Here is a 19,776-nt window from a genome sequence, read left to right on the forward strand (position 1 = left end):
CTAACTCATTTAAACCTTCCAGGATTTTGATTTAGTCCCCTGTTCCTGAGTGCTTCTATCCTGTTTTTCTACCTTCCTTCCTATTCCTTCCCCAACACACCAGGCCAGGAGCCCATGGCTGACAGCCAGCCAAGCCCAGCAGTGCAGAGTAGTTTACATTCAGTGCATTAAATCACTGGGCCAGAGGGCTGAAGGGGGATTTCTCCACCAGAATCTACTGGAATAACAAGAAAAAAATCCAAACCTTTCTCCTTGTGTAATTAAAAAAAAAATCCCCCAGCTTTTTCATCCCCCAAGTGCTGAGTGGTTATATTTTAACTGAGGATGAAGACATTTTAAGTTATTTCCACTACATATGTAATTTTAGAAATGAATATATGTTCTCAGCAGACAGCTGTAAGTAATAATTAGTATTCCAGTTATGTCCTAAAGGAAAGGTCCAGGGCCTGTTGAGCCAGAGAGAAAACCCCAAATAAGCAGTGGTTCACTCTCTGACACAAGTCATGCTTCACCCTCACCGGGAGTGACCCTGAGAGGAGGAGCTAACTTTCTCAGGAATAAAAAATCCAGCCTGTGGGGCAGAGGTCTACTCTCAAGGGGAGCTTACAGCACCTCCAGCCTCACACTTGTGTCCCTCCCCTCAGGGCACACTAAAGTCGATGATTTTGACTTCCAGCAGAACTCTGGTTCTTGGGCATCTTTCTTGTGACACTTAGTGTCCCCACACATCAATTATGGGTTGTCACCTAAATCCCCTCATAAAAATTTCTTTTTAGCAAATCAAGGAAAAAAATTTGTCAGCTACAATTACCTACGGAATTGATTTGCCTGCTGAATTTAGATGTCTTTAACAAGACACATTAAACACGCAAGGCAATTAAGTGCTTCTCCCTTCTCAATCTTCTGGTTTCCTTCCTCCCTTAAAACATTTTCTCAACTGGGAATAAAATTAGTCTCTCAAGTATTTTCCTCATCTCAATTTGTTTTCCCTCCTTTCCCAGTTGGTTCCTTTTTATATGCAGCATTGATGCAAGTAGCACTTAGGAAATGAATTAAAAATGACAGGACAGCACCCAAAGGAGAACATAGTTTAAATTAACAACTTGCAATATCAGCCTGGTTTAAGATTAAGCTGCCCAAAAGCAAGCTGAATACCTGGTGACATGACAGATCATGTTTTCTTTCTGGGTAATTGAGGGTGAGAGCCTCCCACTCCACCCCTACAGGTGGTCTCCCTGGGGGCACCATGGAAGCATGAATTAAAATCTCACTCTCCAGGAGAGGGTGAAAGTGGCCGGGTCTGACCCACACACTGTACACCACAGCAGAAGGGAATCCACCAGAGCCATGGCCATTCATCTTTCCCATGAATGATGGAGTTAAGAGTAGCTGGATTTTAAATTTTGAAAATCATGCCTGTCATTCAGTTTTGAGATTACAGCTTATGAATAGTGTTATTTTTATTTCTGTCAGTACTTGGGTTGAACATCAACATAAAGATGCATGAGGTACTGAAGGAATTAGATCTAGCAGTCAGTTTCTAGAATTAACCTATTTATCAAGCCAGTTCTGACAGAAAGAATAATATATATGTGCATATAATGGCATATGTATGGAATACAAAAGAAAAAAGATGGAACTATAAAATAAGTACACTTAATGCCATTTTCAGGCTGGCGAGGTTCAGGTGGTACCAAGGATTTTACCCTGCTGGGTCCCAGCCTGTGACCTGGGCCATTGACAACGTGTACATTGGTCCCCAGTGCGAGGAGATGTGCAACGGGCACGGCAGCTGCATCAACGGCACCCGGTGCATCTGCGACCCTGGCTACTCGGGGCCCACCTGCAAAATCAGCACCAAGAACTCTGACTTCCTCAAGGATGACTTTGAAGGTATCTCTTTTGAGAGGGGGCATCTGAATACTGCCTGGCCATCTCAGTGCAACCCAGGGTTCAAGGGGTTAAACAGCAAAGCCTTGCTCACCCTGCATGCTTTGGTTAGAATTTATGCCATGGGGGTATTCCCATGAACCAGGTAGTTCAGATGCCATTTGCAGATGTGGTTTGTGAATGCCTGATGCACTGGTAATGATGGATTACAAAATCTTCATTGAAACAGAACTTCCTGAAACTCTACATGTAGAAAATAATCTTGGAATAAAATTATGTTGTGATGGTCATTTGACTTTAGCACAGACTGAGCATTTGCAAGTGAGGCAAACAGCAGAGGGCTCTAAGGTCATGTCATTTCTCACTACAAGGGAAATCTGACCCACCCTACTACAGCAACCATGGTTTCAGAGAAGACCAAGTGTCTCTGTAGTGGGAGCCAGTGCTCAGCAGCCACAGCAGACCCCAAGAGAGGGAAGGCAGGGGGGAGCTCAAAGCCTCATACATGCCTGGGCGCACACAGCATCCCTGCACACAACTCTGAAACCCCTCTGAGGCTTCCCTCGCTAGCAAGCACAGCAAGAGGAGCATGTTTTCATAAATCAGCACCTGTGAACTAAACTCATCCCTTCACAGCTGTTCATTTTCAATTTTTCCAGCCCTTGCTTGCATGCTACCACTTGGAACCCAAAGTTTCTTTATAGACCCGAGTACTTTGTTGTTACCTTAAGATAAATGATGAAAGGTGGAAAACTTTGTGAATAACTGGAAACAAAGGTCCCAGATCTCACACTTCTGGGTTTATTTTGTTTATTTTGCTTTGATTTGTGTCAGCTTTCTAGAATACATGGCATTGGAAACACTGAATATTTTCAGTCAGCGTGGGATTTTTAATTTATGGCTCTTCCTCTGGAAGTAGCACTCTTGCAGCAGGAGCACTTCAGAGTAAATCATAAATATGTATTCACTGTGTATTCAGGTCAGCTGGAGTCGGATAGATTCCTCCTTGTGAGTGGTGGAAAGCCATCAAGGAAATGTGGTATCATGTCTGGAGGAAACAACCTGTTCTTTAACGAGGAAGGTTTACGTATGCTGATGACTCGAGACCTGGATTTGTCACAAGCCAGGTAACACCTTTCAAAAGTTCTTTCAGGATTTCATTGAGGAAATGCCATACTGAAGGAATGATACATATGTGATATTTCTCTAGCAAAAGCAGGCTGACATATTTTGTAGTCCTCACCAGTAGCAAATGCTCCATTTTAACCACTGTCACCATGATGAATTCAATTGAAATTGAACTTTAGTTGCATTAACTGTTTAAATGTTGCTGTTTTTCCTTAAATAAGAATTCTGGAAACTGATGCCACACATTCAGTAGTTCATGCAAGCTTTTGTTTCTTAAATCCATAACATGAGAAATGCTCTGCTTTTCTTACAATCTGGTGTATTATGAGCCATTGCTGAAACAGGAGTATCTGCTGAAAGTATAATTCTTACATTTGTCATCTCATAATTCTTTCATTTCTGAAACTTGTTTTTTTTCTTATTGTGCACATTTGTTTCCAATAATTCACTGAGAAATTCCCATCAAGCTGTCACCAGCTATTGAAAACCAAATATTTTAGTGTATTTACAGTTTATGGTGTATCTTTACAGCCTGCAGAGGAGACATCTGATGAGTGAGACATGCTAAGCAAGCCACATTAAAAAAATTTACACTAATATGAATTAAGCTCCATCCCAATTGTGAGCATGCTAACAAACAGGCATTGTTTTCTATTTGTTCCGTATTTTAGCTGATATTCTAATATTGTTACTTTGGGGAGACTGCATTTTCTCTGAGACTTTTTTTCTCTGATCTGTTATAAACACCCTATTCCTTTCTGATGTTCTGTGGGAAACATTTTAACAGGCTTTTTATCTACTTTTTACCTGTCATCATTGGTATTGAAGCTTTAATTGATAGTTTTATTGTAAAGACTCATGGTCAGTAGAAAGGCCTAATATCTAAGAAATGCAGTTTTTAAATCAGCACTTAGCTAAACCTCATTAATGTGTAGTATTAAGGACCCCTGTAATTTGTAAGATTCCTCACAGCAAACTTTTTTCAGAGCTTGGTAAAAACAAACCCCAATACTCGGCACTAATTTGATTCCTAGACAACTCTGAAATTAGAAGATTGTTTAACAGAAGATACAAAAGGTCTTGTAAGTTGCTTCATAATTTAACTAAATTATGTTTTCCTTATTGCTCATGTTCAAAGAATCATAATTTATTTATCTCTTCTCCATGATGGTCCGTAGCTGGACTTGCAAATATTGTCCTCAAGGTGTTATATGGAGATAAATTACTTGTGTCTTAGGAAAACAAAGCTGAACACTCAATTTCTTGTATATATGATTATGAAAAATAACAGTTATCAACAAATAACTGTATGTTCTCTTCTGAACAGCAAGGCACACTGCAGTGGCATTGCTGGGAGCTGCACTTTTGCAACCTAAAGTAATTACAGTGGGATTTTCTGCATTTGCAGACTGACTTTCTCAACCACCTGCAAAGCACAACAGATCTGGCTTTGACACAGATGTGCCAAGTTCCATACAGGATTTGGGGAGAGGTTTCAATTTATGCCAGGAGTGATGAGAACAACTATTTTTTTTAAGGGTGCTAGACTCAGTAGTCACGTTAAAACTTCCCTTTTCTTTATGAGGAGATCCCCTGAAGAGCACAGGCAAGCAGCTGTGTCTGTCAGTGCTGCAAGGTTCACTCAGCGCCTGGAGATGGAAATCAAGTGGACTCTGCAATCCACTGCCATCACATCTGTGCCTTAAAGAATTTAACACAGGGACAGTGTATCACCATCATGGTGATACTGGTAGCTGAAACTGCACCACATGAAATATCAGTAAGGAGAGAATATTTTAGGTATAACACCTGATGAAATCTCTTCCAATTCTGAATTACAAGAGGAACATCCACGTACTTAAGTGTTACTAGATTTATAAAAAACACTTTGCATTTCCATTTCAAAATAGGCAAAGCCTTTGCAAAATATCTTTGGGATAAGAAGAGAGACATTTAAAATTATTTTTTTATCTGCTAGACATTGTTACCTATATTGGGGTGGGTTATTACTACGTTAGTAAAATCTGAGATGTAAGAATAGCAATGCAAAGAAATCAGATGCCACAGAGACAAGGTCACCTGGGTTTATTTCCTTTGAATTATGTGGCGAATGTTGGAGTAAATCTGAGGAGGCAGAAAGACTTGCCAGCAGTGAAGCAAATCCATTACATTTGATATGTTGATCCATGAGAGTACCCAGTGCTCCTTTACAGCACAAGCAATATGTTATGTCTGGGACATGGAGGTGGATATAATCTATAGCAAAAGCAGCTCTATCTAGTAGCAAGAGAAACTGTGAGTTGCAGTGAGGACTAGAATTAATTGACTTGTAAGTCTGGCATTTTATTGGAGCTTTGTCTGCCCAGCATCTCTGCAGCCTCCACTCCCAGCCGATCTGCCGGCAGATCAAACCAGAACAAGATTTTTGATATAAAACTTCTTTTGCGCCATTTTATTTAACCGTGAGCCAGGCAGCACTAACGCAATAATAATTAGTACAAATAAAACACTCTAAAGCTGTGCAAAAGCTGTGCAAACATGAATTAATACTTGTAATATCCCTGCAAGTCCAGTAAGTAAATATCATTACAGCATGGTTCCCCCCACTGCAAGTGCACAGTGGAGCTATTTGTGAGCATTGGCTGACGGGAGGGATTTCGCAGTTTGATACAAGTCCATTGTGCAGCTTTGGAGAAGCCAATTAACTGGGGGATGAAAGCACTGCTGTCCCTGGGTGGCTGGGGCTGGCTTCAGGGAAGCCAGCACATTTAAACGCTGTAATTTAGACAAATTTCCCAGGCTGACAAAATGGACAAAATGATCCCTGAAAGTGAAATGTGCTTTGTTCTCCTGTCCAGATTTTCTCTGGTTTATGCCAATGGAAAACTGGGATGCTTATTTTGAATTTAAGCATTTCAGCAAATTCGTAGCAAATTATGATCTACTTAGAGCACAGTTGCTTTTCTGCCACTAAAATCTGTACTCATGGGATACAGGGATAAAAATTTCACCCAGGATTATGTTTCTGATACTTGCAACACCATCTGCTGTGCAGACAAAAGCTGAAAATATAAATGACCAGCTTTGTTCAGCCTCTCATGCCGGGCAAACTACCACACAGGCAAAATGAATTTTTGTCATACCACCTGTCTGTCTAGTTATATTCTAGAAGCTTTGGAAAGGAAATCATAAGATCTCCTGAGGATGGCTCTTAAAAAGAGTTAGAAAACACAGGGCTAGTCAGTAGACAAACTCCAAGGCTCTCTGGTTCGCTGTGTAGGATGTTGTTTGAAAATAGATATTTCTGGTAAGTGGAAAGATTTTTCCTGTTAGATTTGTGCAGTTCTTCATGAGACTGGGATGTGGCAAGGGGGTGCCTGACCCCAGGAGCCAGCCTGTGCTGCTGCAATATTCACTCAACGGGGGCCTCACGTGGAGCCTTCTCCAGGAGTTCCTCTTCAGCAACTCCAGCAACGTGGGACGCTACATTGCCCTGGAGGTTCCCCTGAAGGCTCGTTCCAGCTCCACCCGGCTTCGCTGGTGGCAGCCCTCCGAGAATGGGCATTTCTACAGCCCCTGGGTCATCGACCAGGTGAGCAATCTTTGTGGGTGTTCCTTCTTTTACCACAGTCTTAGGCTGGATTCAGTCCTAATGTTTCCCTTTTTCTGGCATGTATAATTTCACTGAGACAAGCAAAAATGCTTAGTAAAAAGATATTTAGAGCACAATTACTGTTTGATGAACTCATGGGTTTAATGCACCATTTCCATGGGGCACTGATTGTCCCATGAATTTCCTGGAATTTTCATTCTAGGAAAGTATTTTACACGTGTGTAGAGCCTCGGGTTCACATTGCAGGAGGCCTTACCACACAGAATGCAAGACTGATTTCAAACTTCAAAAACCTTCATTTAAAATGCATCCAAATAGGTAATTGGCTTGGTATAATGTAATAGAAAAAGCCTGTAGAAAAATATCAATCTTGTGAATACTGATATCAATTTTATGAAAATAAAGTTTCATATTTGGGATTTTCTGCTATAAAGATTATTATATTACTTTGTATGACTTGATATAAATTGCAAATGATTTATCTCTAAAATGATTATGTTCTAAGTAGTGTCATTGGGTTGTCCAAGTACAATTTTCTTTAACATTTATTACTTTTTTTTAAAGAAGTTAGTTCAGATTGTTAGGAGAAACCTAACCAGCCATTTTAATGTTGTGGTTACAAAATTTTAGTTCCCATCCCTCTGTTTAGAAATTTAAAAATACTCACTGTTTCAATATCTTCATTGAATGTAGTTATATTTTTTCAGAACAATCAGAAACTGAATTCAGAATAAGAAATGAAAAATAATTCTACCTTGCTTGCTGTTGAAGAGTAAAACAATGATGTTTTATAGTCAATGACAAAACAGAGGCTATTTCCCCACTTCTATCAGCAGACACAATCTGATAGCAGTGCACCAGATAACAGAAGAGCAGAACAATCACTAGGAAAGTGCAATCACTTTGTTTCTGCTAACACTTTTTCTGTGAGCAGTTTTACTTCATTGAAATTGGAGGTTGCCTCCTTGAATTTTAGATTTGTACAGCTGAGCCAATCTCTTTCCTTTACAGGAAAGGGATACTCTCCTTTCTCATGGCCTAAATTCTCTACCAAGTAATGTTGTCAATTTTGGACCAGCAGAATAAATACACATAGTCTGGTACATCTCTTCCTCCCTCGGGTTGCTACGTCACTTGTATGCTTGTGAAGACTCCTAGACATTTCTCCTTTTCAATAACAATTTCTTTCCTAATGTTTCAGATTCTTATAGGAGGAAACATCTCTGGCAATACAGTACTGGAAGATGATTTCACCACCCTGGACAGCAGGAAGTGGCTGCTCCACCCCGGTGGGACGAAGATGCCGGTGTGCGGCTCCGCGGGGGACGCGCTGGTGTTCATTGAGAAAGCCAGCACCCGCTACGTCGTCACCACCGACATCGTTGTCAATGAAGACTCTTTCTTGCAAATAGATTTTGCAGCTTCCTGCTCTGTCACAGATTCCTGTTATGGTAATGACTTCTTAGTAATCCCTGCCATTCCTCTTCCTCCACTGCAGAGGAAAGTTCGCTTGTTTTCTGGTTACATTATTCATCGTAACAAGAGCTGAGAAACAAAAGAAAGCTGCACGTTTCTGTTAGAAATTGTAACATCAGCTTTTTTATTCCAGGCATCTGAAGCCTAAGATAAACTGAAGTAAATCATTCCCTGTGAGCATCTAAGTTGCAGTTCAATCAATCTCAGAAAAAGACTAACAGCTGCCTTACTCAAAAAATCCATTTAGTAGATAATGTCCACTGCTTGGGGTGGTGCTGTAATAATAAGCAGCTGGGTGTTCCAGCATATGCTTCTTGCTTTGTGGTTTTGCATTTTCAGTGTGGTCTCAGTTCTGATCTCACTTGTACCCATATATCTAAGAAATCATTTATACCAACATACATCTGACACTTGCTAAGGCAGCATTAACTGCAAAAATTTGTATCGCCCATATGAAATAGTAAATATGTATAGACCTATATGTTTCCATGTACAAATGTGTGCATATGTACTATGCACATGTGTATGCATCTGTTTTTGTATACATAATGATGCAATTTTTAATTACCTATCTTCCTTTTTTTCATATGATGTCCATTGAGTGCACAGACAGGTTTTATATGTGAGTATACACATATATACATACAGATAAATGAATAAAAACATGCTCTGTACTCATCACATCAAATACACATCACATGGAAATTAAAAATTATGTGAATTTCAAGGCACACAAGAAATAGGTTTTTCTTAAAAACAAGCTTTTTAATGCTTGTTTTACACATCCTCTTAGAGTAGGGTTTTGAGGCATAGATGTTTTTAATGAGGACAAGAATCCAATACAGTGCATCATGTGGTATGTGTTCATTTAGTGGGTTGCTGAATTTTCCTCTACAATTCTGTATAAAAATGGAAAAAGGTTTTACATGACGTCCCAGATTTAGCTTCTCTGATTTTGCTAATCTGAAGCTACTTACATGCTTAAAAATTTTCTTTCTTTTGTTATTAAGAATACTGTGGTATCCTGAGATCTCTGCTAAGTTTAGATGCATTTTGGTGACTGAGCCATATACTGGCAAAGAAACAGATCCTTATTTTGTTGGGGGGGCTTTGTTTGTTTCTTTGTCTACAACCCTTATCTTAACTTCATATTAAATTAGGCAGGACACTACCTAATCATGCTTCCAGTCATGATGAGAAAAGCATTTCTTTTGGTGAGGGAAATATTACACTAAAAACTCACCCTTGTTTGTATCTACTTGTCCTTGTATTTCTGTAGCACTGTCCTCTGTGCTGAAACATCAAGTAGGACTGATTGGGTGATTAAGGGTCATTCCCTGTGCATGAGGGTAGAAGAAATGGGTCTGTTAGTAATCAAAAGAAGATCACAGATTTATTGCCCCTATCACTGCAACCACGCTCCATGTTTTACAGAGCCAGCTCAAGCAGAGTACCTGGCAGCTGGAACATTTACTTCAAGTACCAGCTCTGCACCTATTATTATTTACATTTTCATGGCTGCATGAAAGTTTGACTTGAAGTATTTAGTGAGCTTGACTAACCTTTAATTTTCATAATAAAAGCTTATAAGCCATAAACATCAAAACAATGAAATTGCTGATTTTCGCTGAGAAATGAATACATTAGTTTAATGTGGCTAGACTGTGTTTGAATGGAAACAAGCTCACTGACTAACAAACTCAAATTAAAATTGTGCTGAATAATTAAATGAGCTGGTCTGCAGGAAGGGTGGAAGGCTGACTAAGCCATCTTGTGACAGAGACAAAAGTTTGAATTTGAGTGTTGCTCTGCTTTACACAGCAATCACATCCAGCTGAATCTCACTCTTCAAGCCTGAAAAACAAAGTTTGGTGGTCATGGTGCTGCCACATCATTTTCTTGCATGCTGCAGCTACAGACATTGTCTTGACTTAATCTTGGCAACTTAATGTTGGCTCTGTCTTTTCATCTGTGGTGCCTTGAGTTGGGCAGCAGATGTGGAGATGTGCTGCAGACTCCACCTGAGCTATACCTGCTCAGCAACATGTAACACACCCTCCTGCTCTGCCACCAGAGGATATAGCTTTGTGCTTCTGACAGAAGGGTTTGAAAAGTTCTGGGTGGTTATTTTGTCAGTTCAGACTTGTGATACTGTCTGGGGTTTGCACGTTTTTATAGGCCTGTGGATATAGGTCTCTAAATTAAGTAACTAACCACCTTTCCACCCTTAGCTATTGAACTGGAATATTCAGTGGACCTTGGGCTGACCTGGCACCCAATTTTGAAAGACTGTCTTCCCACTAATGTGGAATGCAACAAGTACCATCTCCAGAGGATTCTCATTTCAGACACTTTCAACAAGTGGACCCGGGTTACTTTGCCTCTGCCTCCCTATACCAGGTAACTCCCTCTGGATCTCTGCAGAATAAATCCAAAAGCATAACTAGGTATTTAGAATGTCACAATACATTATGGAGTTTAAGCAATTGTACCATGTCCTTTTTGTTTGGTCCATGTAAATAACAACAAATAAGTAAAGGAAGCTCTGTCCTATAGAAATTGCAAACACAGTGGTAAGGGCAGCAGGCTCTCAGTGACTCCACAGCTTTGCTCCTCCTGCTGAGCCTTATCTCCTCACATAGACATAGGCTGAGCTAACTGCTGGCTCAGAAGTATCAAAGCACAGGTAGAGCCTTGAGATTGTTGTCATGAAAGATGACACCAAAGGCACATACAAGTTTGGAAACAGAGACCTTTATATTTTAGCAATTGTACTGAAAATGCCTGTACAGTTGCCACATGTTTTGACATTAGTAATGAAAAAGTCTGTGTTCTGTTACTAATCATTTGGGGCATCTGGACTCTTCTCTATTTTCTGTGCAGTTACATCAAGTAATATCACTTTTTTAGGACTCCTTCCCAGCATTTTCTGTGCTTCCTCTTTTGTGCGGCTTTGCTACATATCGTCTGTAAAAATCCATTACCCTGTCGGTTCTTGTATAGAGACTGTAAATTTGTGTTCAGAGTAGCCTTTCTGGGGTTGAATGGGATAAATCAGGGCTGGGACTGATGTTCCAAACCAATTGAATTCGGACCTGAAAGGAAGCTACCACCTGAGATAAACTCAGGTTTATAAATAACTGTGATTTTAAGACTGAAGAGTTTCTTGAGCAATATGTGTCACAAGAAGTCTGATGCCCTACTAAGGCAAAAATTGTACTTCTGTCCAATCCCATAATTGTATTTTTTGGCTCAAGTAATACAATTTCCCAAAGTTATTAAGACAGACATTCTATGAGAGAGGTTATTACAACCTTATCTCATAAGCGAGAGAGATGTTAAGCTTTAGGATAAGAACAGTGAAGCTAATAGGCCTTTTAGTCTAGATGTAATATAATTTTTATGCTGCTTTATTATTTCAAGCTGTTTAATAGCAGGTGTGTGTCTCCAGTTGTTTATGCCTGTATATTTTAGGCACATGCAGGCTGTGTAGTCAGTAGCTTGGCCTGGTGCTCACCACCCATATCTGTGCAGCCTCCTAGAGCTCCTGTACTCCAGAGTGCTACCTCACCTCTGGCCTCAAAATGCAATGGACACTTACTTTTAACTTGGAGCAGATTTTAAAATGTAAATGCAAATATAAAGCTTCCCACAGGAGCATCAGCTCCGTGAATTGTTAGTGATGTGCCCAGCCAAAGCATGCAGTGTAAGATAGAGGTGCTTGTCGTTATTCCGGAACGACTTCCTCACAATTTTTATGTTTCTTTTTTAAATGCTGCTTACTGAACAGCGGAGCTGAGCCCATAGCAGTAGTTTTCTCTTTGGAGAAACAAGTTATTTATTCAGCTCATGCAACATTTTCATAAAGAAATTAATGGGAGAAAAATGACCTTATCATATGAGATCCATTTTTACACTGAATAGTTTTTGGGGATTTTGCTGGGGTTTTTCGGGGGGTTTGGGTGGGATTTTTTTTTTTGTTGTTGTGGTTTTTGTGTGTGTGTGTGTGTTTATAATAATTGTGATTTCTCTTTGAGAGTCAAAAGAAAACAGACTACAGAAAGTTCAATGCTGCCATCTAGTGCTGTACCACAAAACAGGGATTAGCCTGAATTCATAGTTACAGAAATTCATCTCCTCATGGCTCTTGACTCACAGTCTACACCTGCATGAGCTGAATAACTACTTGGTGTCCCCTGACTGTTTTGGATAGATTTTCATCAGCTATCTTGGGAGCTGAGACAATTCATATATAGGGAGCTAAGCCCATTTTAATCAATAAAATTAATATAATTTACTGAGTAGAGCCAGGATCACACTACAGATAACCTCTTAGCATTTCCAGCCAAGCCCTGGGTGGAGGGGAGGGAAGAAACTGCAAAGCCAGGGTCATGCTGCAAGCCCTGCAGGGGCCTTCTTACCTGTCCCCAAACCCACTCCCTAGAGCTGCTCTTAACCTAAGTGTGGTTGGGAAAATTCCTAGAGAAAAAGCCAGGTAAATTCATTGCCTTGGACTTATTGACTAGCTCAGGATGAAACTTGGAGGGTTTGGATTACTCTGGCTTGATCCAGCTCTTAGCTGTCCCTCAGGTTTGCATCTGTGCTGGGACATGGTTATGATTGGCCTGAGCTTCCAACTGGGAGTACCACCTTCTTCCTACCTCCTCTCCACTGCACCAACCATGGCCTGCTTGCTTTGCTTTCACCAGTGATCCATTTCCTTACTCCCATACTCTTAGCTTGATACCAAGCACCTGTGCTTTGTTCGTTTCTCAAAATCTGGGCACTCTTTTCTTGGAGGGATGTTGTCATTGTCAGAAACCAGCCACAGGTCATGCTGGTATCAAACAAATGTTCCAAGAGCAGGCTAGCCTCAAGACTAATGTAGCAGGGCAGGCTACAGACTAACATTTCCTTTCAGTCAAAATAAAGATTACCTTAGCTGGAAAATACGGAATTCTGTTTTTCTTTCTCTCCCAAGGTCTCAAGCTACTCGTTTCCGCTGGCACCAGCCTGCTCCTTTTGACAAGCAGCAAACGTGGGCAATCGATAACGTCTACATCGGGGATGGCTGCATAGACATGTGCAGTGGCCATGGGAAATGCACACAAGACAACTGTGTGTGAGTGCCATCTCTTCCCTGTCCTGCCCAGGGCTGCAGCATTTCGCTCCCCCTCTGTCATTCTGATGAATTTGCAGGAAAAACTGTGATATAATTCTACAAAGGAAGGTGGATTTTGCTGTTAAAACTGAGCAGGGCACTGGGTCCACTTGGGAATAGAAGTAACAAGTGGAAGGGGGACTGAAGGGGGTGGCCCTGCCAGACCTCTGACTGTCCATGCTCCATGGCCAAAGCAGACAGTCCTTTCCTCAGTGGCAATGCATCGCCTCTGCCCTTGCCTCTGCTGCATCAATTCCCCTCCCACCAGGTAGGGAGAGGGCACCCCTTGAATTTGCATAGCCCTCTAGGGACTTACAGTCCTGGAGCAAGTGGATATGAAAAAAACCCTTCCTGCACATAAAAGTCACTTACATGTGAGTAGATGCACAATGACCTATCCTCTGCTTAGACTAAGGAAGTCCTTTATCCTCCATCTATTCACTTTCCATATTGGTATTATGGACACTGCCAACTTTGTCCCTGAGCTTTTTGGAGTGGGTAATTCTATGAAGCTAATTACAATGATAATTACACTAAAATAATGGTTTCTGTTTTGTCACTTACATCAGCACAAGTTAGAAAGATAATCACTTTTTCTTTCATATTGTTAATGTAAATTCAACCAATGCTCTCATTTCACATTAAAAAAAAACACACAAGCCCAAGCATACACCATAACATCTCTATTAATACAAATTAGCATTGGTTCCGAGCTTAGCTTACGCCGTTTGAGATTATTAGATATAATTGCAGAACAATTAAGGATTGACTCCTTGCTCCCAAGGGATTTCACACCATGTCCCTGTACTCTTAACCTGGTGCAGGGTGCAGAGAACCTGGGCTGGAGGTGGGACATATCCACTAAGCAGGATGTAAGGCCAGATTTTGCTTTTTGACTGGTGTTATCTTGATGGTCTGATGACTCTGCTCCATGGTAGGGTTTGCCAGGAGAGGCAGACTGGCTTGATCCTCAAACTGTTTGCATAACAATCCACACAGAGTCCTGCAAAGATAGCAAACAAAAACCCTCAGATTTGCCTGTCTTGGCAACAGAGAAATACCTTCCAGATGGATGTATTGCTTTTTTCCCAGCCACAAATGGCAGCAGAAATGGGAGAATGGTTGTATAATTGTGCTATGACTGTATTTCTTAGAAACATATATTTCACTGCAGAATAGACATATTATTGTGTTCTCCTCTATCCTGACAACACTGAGGTACCAAGACACAATATCCCTGGTGAAATCTCATTGTAGCAGAACACAGTTCCAAGCTGTTATCCAGTCTTTGACGCATTATAAGAATGTTTTTCAGAGGAAAAAAAAAAGGAGAGCTATATAAAAATAAGAAAGCATCCATCTACTAAAATTTTACAGAAACTTGAACTTGAACATTAGCAGGACATTTTTAGGCTTGGCACATTCTTTTGGTTTATTTATCCAAGCACAATGTATTTCACTGCTTTTACTATGTTTGGGAATGTATCCCGTAATAGAAGCTTGAATGATACACAATACTAAGCCTTCAAAAAAGTCAGTTTTGTTTCATATTAGCTATAAAACGCCAGATGTTTGAAACCCCCACATACCAGTTGTGCACTAGTAAATGATGCCCCTCTGCAGAATGAGATGGTACCTTAATAACATGCAGAGCCTTTGCCAGCTGATTTGTGCATTTGTTTTGCTCTTTGCAGCTGTGATGAGCACTGGGGAGGGCTGTACTGTGACGAGCCAGAGACCCCCCTTCCCACCCAGCTGAAGGACAACTTCAACCGCTCCCCCTCGAACCAGAACTGGCTGACCGTGAACGGGGGCAAGCTCAGCACCGTCTGCGGGGCTGTCGCCTCGGGGATGGCTCTGCACTTCAGCGGGGTGTGTGTCCAGCTCGCTCCATTTCACACTATAAGTGGGACTGATCTTAAAAGTTAAATAGCAAAGCATTTAAAAAATAACAGCATGACATATCAGACATATAAAATATTTTTAAAAATGAAATCCTTTTAATTAATCCTTTGGCTGAAGGTCGAAGTCAAACAGGTCCTACAGACTAGGGTCAGCCAGAAACACTCCAGGAAAGCTGACAGTGTGTTCCTTGATATGCTGCAGCCAGGAGATTGAGATATAGTGTGTGTGAGTCCTGTAGAGGGGCCTTTGAAAGTGGAGCTGGTAGGTTAAAGCACAATATAAATATGTAGACTTTTAATTTTCCTCCTGAGTCCCTCCTCATAGCACTTAAAACTTTCAGACCAGAGTTTGGTGTGGCTTCTAATCAGACTGCAGAGGTAAATTAATAACTAGCTATTTGCACTTGTATGACTTGCACATGGTCCATGACAATACAGAGCCACAGAAACAAAGAATGGGCTGGGTTGGAAGGGGCCATGGTGGGTAATCTGGTCCAACCTCCCTGCCCAAGCAGGGTCACCCTAAAGCACACTGCATTCATGTGTAGCCTCATCCTTCAGATGTCCCACAGGTGGGTGTTTTCAGAGTCAGCTCACAGTAAAATTTCCTAGGTTAGCTACATATGTAGGTATATAACCCTAACTGCTCCTGAACCATAGTTTGCTAACAGATAACCTCAGGATTATAAAAATGATGAAATAGTATTTTAGAAACGCGTAAAATTTATGCCTGTACATCTCTTCTGTCAAATTTATCACTAATTTCAAACTGACAAAAGTTTTCTAAAACTGACAAAACAAAAGTTTTCTAAACTGACAAAAGCATTACATTTCCACTTCATTCCAGTAGGACTAAGTAGACACCAACTAACAGACTAAGCAATGTGAAATATATAAGGTATTGTGGAAAACACATACTAAAATTGTTTTGCCATTTGATGGTTTGCATAAGTTGAGTCATTAGCACATGATCAGTGATTCATTAATTCTGCATGGAAAACTTCATGATTTAAAATGGAGGCATGGATTTCTGCAGCTTTTTTATTAAGAGGAAAGGTGAATAAATTAATGCTGTAAAACTGAAGGTACAAGTAGCAACATATATAGATACACAACAGAAATTTTCAAGATGGAACATGACAGAAATTATGTCTTCAGGGAAAACATATTATTATTGTTCTGTTGGAGCTTTACCTTTGAAATAACTAATAAAATTTTGTACAATCTTAAAATTTTTGCAGCATGAATCCACATTAATAGTGACTGCATAGTCTAACACTTTTTATGAACATAAGCTTTGCCAGACAACACCAGCCAACATATTTTTTCATTGGCTTTAAGGGCTGCAGCCGTATGTTAGTTACAGTGGATTTGAACCTCACCAGTGCAGAATTCATCCAGTTCTATTTCATGTATGGATGTCTGATAACTCCAAATAACCGCAACCAAGGAGTGCTGCTGGAGTATTCTGTGAATGGTGGAATCACCTGGAGCCTCTTAATGGAAATTTTCTATGATCAATTCAGCAAGCCTGGGTTTGTAGATACCTTCTTTCTGTCTGTGTAAATTTCTCTGCTAAAGTCAGGTGGTCTTGAATGTTTCACCAGAACCTGTGGGATATGTTAGTGCAGTGGTTTGGATGTCAGGTTGGGATGTACAAGTTCAGCTTGAACAGTTCTAGAGGTGTTTATTAATGCATGTATTGAGAGCATCAGCATTTGTGCAGCTGCTAGGCCAGAAATACAGGAATACCTAGGAGCCTGTAGCAGTCTGGCAGATTTGCAAATGGTTGCAGAAGATAAATTAATAGCTACTGTAGTGATGTCCATCTTGTTCTTAAAGCTGCTAACCTTTGCAATCTATTTCTTTATTGGCAAGATCATAAAATCACTGATTGTTATAAGTTAGTTACAAAATGGTGTGGCTAGGAGAAACTGCATATCTGCAGTTATCCATCAAAAGGATGGATACACTCAAGCCCTACTTTCAGATGTTTGTGAGAGTCAAATCATGCATATATGGCATGTGTGCTGACCATTTTCTCACTGACTAATTTAAAAGATTCCCAGAAAATGGGGATGTGAGGGACCCATTATTTGTTATTTTATTCAAGCATACCAAGAATCATTAGCACTTTAATTGGACATGAGATTTCAGTGTACTATTTTCTACAGTTGCAATGGAACAGATAAAGTTGTACTGGAACATTGCTATCTGCTGAATGGCTCCAGGTTGAAAAAAAGGCAATCTTTATTTCACTTGCACACTCTCCTTCTTAACAGTTCCCTTAATAAGAGCCTTATGGCCATACTCTGCTGGTCCAGACCATTGCATTCAGTCCCATAAGGACACCTGAAGCAAGTAAGGTTGTTCAAACCATGCCACAGTCTGGGTGCTGACCCTTTCCACCTCTCTCTGAGCCTCTGTCCCAGGGATGACATCAGGAGTGATCAAAAAGATTTTTGTTTCAGAAATATCTCCTAGAGGAATATAGGCTAGACCGGTCTTTTTCTTCTTTCCCAAATTCCACGTATTCCAGAAAACATCCGGAATGGACTTGGTCAAAGCACCCAGCACAGAGCGTAGCAAAGTGTCCTCCTCCCGCAGCTTTCCCACAACTAACCCCCAGCTTTTATTCCAGCTTTGTGAACATCCTCCTTCCCTACGACGCCAAAACCATCGGGACCCGCTTCCGCTGGTGGCAGCCCAAGCACGACGGGCTGGACCAGAACGACTGGGCCATCGACAACGTGCTGATCTCGGGCTCGGCCGACCAGCGCACGGTGATGCTGGACACCTTCAGCAGCGCCCCGCTGCCGCAGCACGAGCGCGCCCCGGCCGACGCGGGGCCCGCCGGCAGCACTGCCTTCGACATGGCCCTGCAGGACAAAACCACGGGTAAAACTCCCACCTGCATCCCAGTTAGGGAGCAAGCAGCCTGTGCAGTGATGCGCAGGTCTTGCCGAGCCTCAGACTCTCTGTGTCACTGGGATGGCGACTGTTGAGCGGATTTCCCGGTTGTGGCTAAAATGAGGCCTAGTAGGGGTAGTGTAGGAGTTTGGGAGGGAGTGGGAAGTTGTTGGATTTCTCAGGTGTTTGTGGCAGAGGCCAGTCATGCTATGCAGAGGATAAGTCTAACGTCCCCAATTCAGTTGTAAAGTACAACACAAAGGGCAGCAGTATTGGCTTCTGCATGTCCACGTCATCAGCTGATTAGTAGGAAGGACATGATTCCAACTCCTTCTCAGCCAATGAATATGACAATCCCGTTGCTGTAGAGGCCTTGTCTTTTGATTTTTGTTTGCAAAAAGCAAAATGAAAAGATGTAATGCAGCTTTTTTACTGCGTGAGTTTATTTAGAGTGTTAATTTATTTTAAAAGGAAAAAAAGTAATTTAAAAGTGACTGGTTATTCTAAGCAAATTTCTTATCCTGAGTGTCTGCTGTTCCCTATTTACTTACTTTTAAAATTTTCTTTAAGGAATTTAAGTTATATTTTACAACTAAATGTTGTCATTGTAGTGTAAGAGTTCTATTGTTATTACATTGCAAGGGTTCCATATTGCTAGAGTTTCATACCTCCTTGATGTTTCTTGTAGGCAGCTCCTCTAGACACTGACTCTTCCTTATCCTCACAGTAGCCAACTGACTCCAGTTCTTCCCTCAGCCAACCAATCCACTCTTTTATAACACTCTTCTTATTGGCTACAGGTGTGGCCTGTTAAAATCAGGCCTGCTCCTAATCTTTAATAATTAACCCAGCTGCAACTCTTTAGGGGGTAAGATTATATTCTATACTATCTTTATTTACCTATATTCTATTCCCCTACAACTAAATGTTGTAGAAGATGCATTTTTGTATGTTTATAAGGCTTAACAGCTACCAGTGCTGGGCTACACTCTGTGTAGACATGTAGGCAACAGCCATTAAAAGGCTTTCCCAAAATGTCCTGTGCAATAGAAGTTCATATTTTAAGTAAGTCTCAGATCCTTACCTCTTTAATATTAAAAAATAATGCTGTAATGCTTGTCTAAGTGAGCAAGCTCATTAGTAAGCTTTCAGCAAGTAAGCTATAAGCTTACTTACTTACTTACTCACTCAAGTAAGCGGTGCTTTCAGCAATAAATGTGATAAATGTAATACATATTTACATGGGAACAACGGGGTACTAACATTCTCAGGAGCAATACTAAATCTCATGTAGGCTGAAAAATAAAGCTATGAATCACCTTCTGTGGTTAACACTACTCCCTGTTTAATTTATATTGTCACTGTATATTACTGATCTTGCCATTTATTTTCAAGTGAATGAACACTGGTTATTCCATGATGATTGCTCAATTGAGAGATTTTGTGATTCTCCTGACGGTGTCATGATCTGCGGGAGCCATGACGGCAGAGAGGTCTATGCAGTCACCCATGACCTGACTCCTACAGAAGGCTGGATTATGCAGTTCAAGGTAAAATCTGTCTGCAGTAAACTTATTCAAAACCACACTTTGTTCCAGGTCTAAGTAGATCTTTCAGGAGGAAGGATGATGTATAAGCCTACACAGGAGCCATTCCCTGCTGGGAAAAATGTTGTTATTAGGCCATCTTCATTT

At 40.8% G+C, this 19,776-nt stretch overlaps 1 protein-coding gene across 1 annotated transcript in view; it reads left to right on the plus strand.

Moving 5' to 3' along the window:
• The window catches only part of RELN (reelin), a 240,218-nt gene that overhangs the window by 197,814 nt on the left and 22,628 nt on the right, over positions 1–19,776 (plus strand). Inside the window, exons 42-51 of the mRNA XM_005423559.1 lie at positions 1,673–1,893; positions 2,870–3,017; positions 6,352–6,610; positions 7,833–8,082; positions 10,339–10,507; positions 13,089–13,229; positions 14,963–15,140; positions 16,514–16,707; positions 17,814–18,070; positions 19,478–19,632. Of these exons, the coding sequence (XP_005423616.1) occupies positions 1,673–1,893; positions 2,870–3,017; positions 6,352–6,610; positions 7,833–8,082; positions 10,339–10,507; positions 13,089–13,229; positions 14,963–15,140; positions 16,514–16,707; positions 17,814–18,070; positions 19,478–19,632 (1,972 nt within the window). The remainder of the gene's footprint in view (positions 1–1,672; positions 1,894–2,869; positions 3,018–6,351; positions 6,611–7,832; positions 8,083–10,338; positions 10,508–13,088; positions 13,230–14,962; positions 15,141–16,513; positions 16,708–17,813; positions 18,071–19,477; positions 19,633–19,776) is intronic.

This window comes from Geospiza fortis, unplaced genomic scaffold, assembly GCF_000277835.1.
Source record: "Geospiza fortis unplaced genomic scaffold, GeoFor_1.0 scaffold424, whole genome shotgun sequence".
NCBI lineage: Eukaryota > Metazoa > Chordata > Aves > Passeriformes > Thraupidae > Geospiza > Geospiza fortis.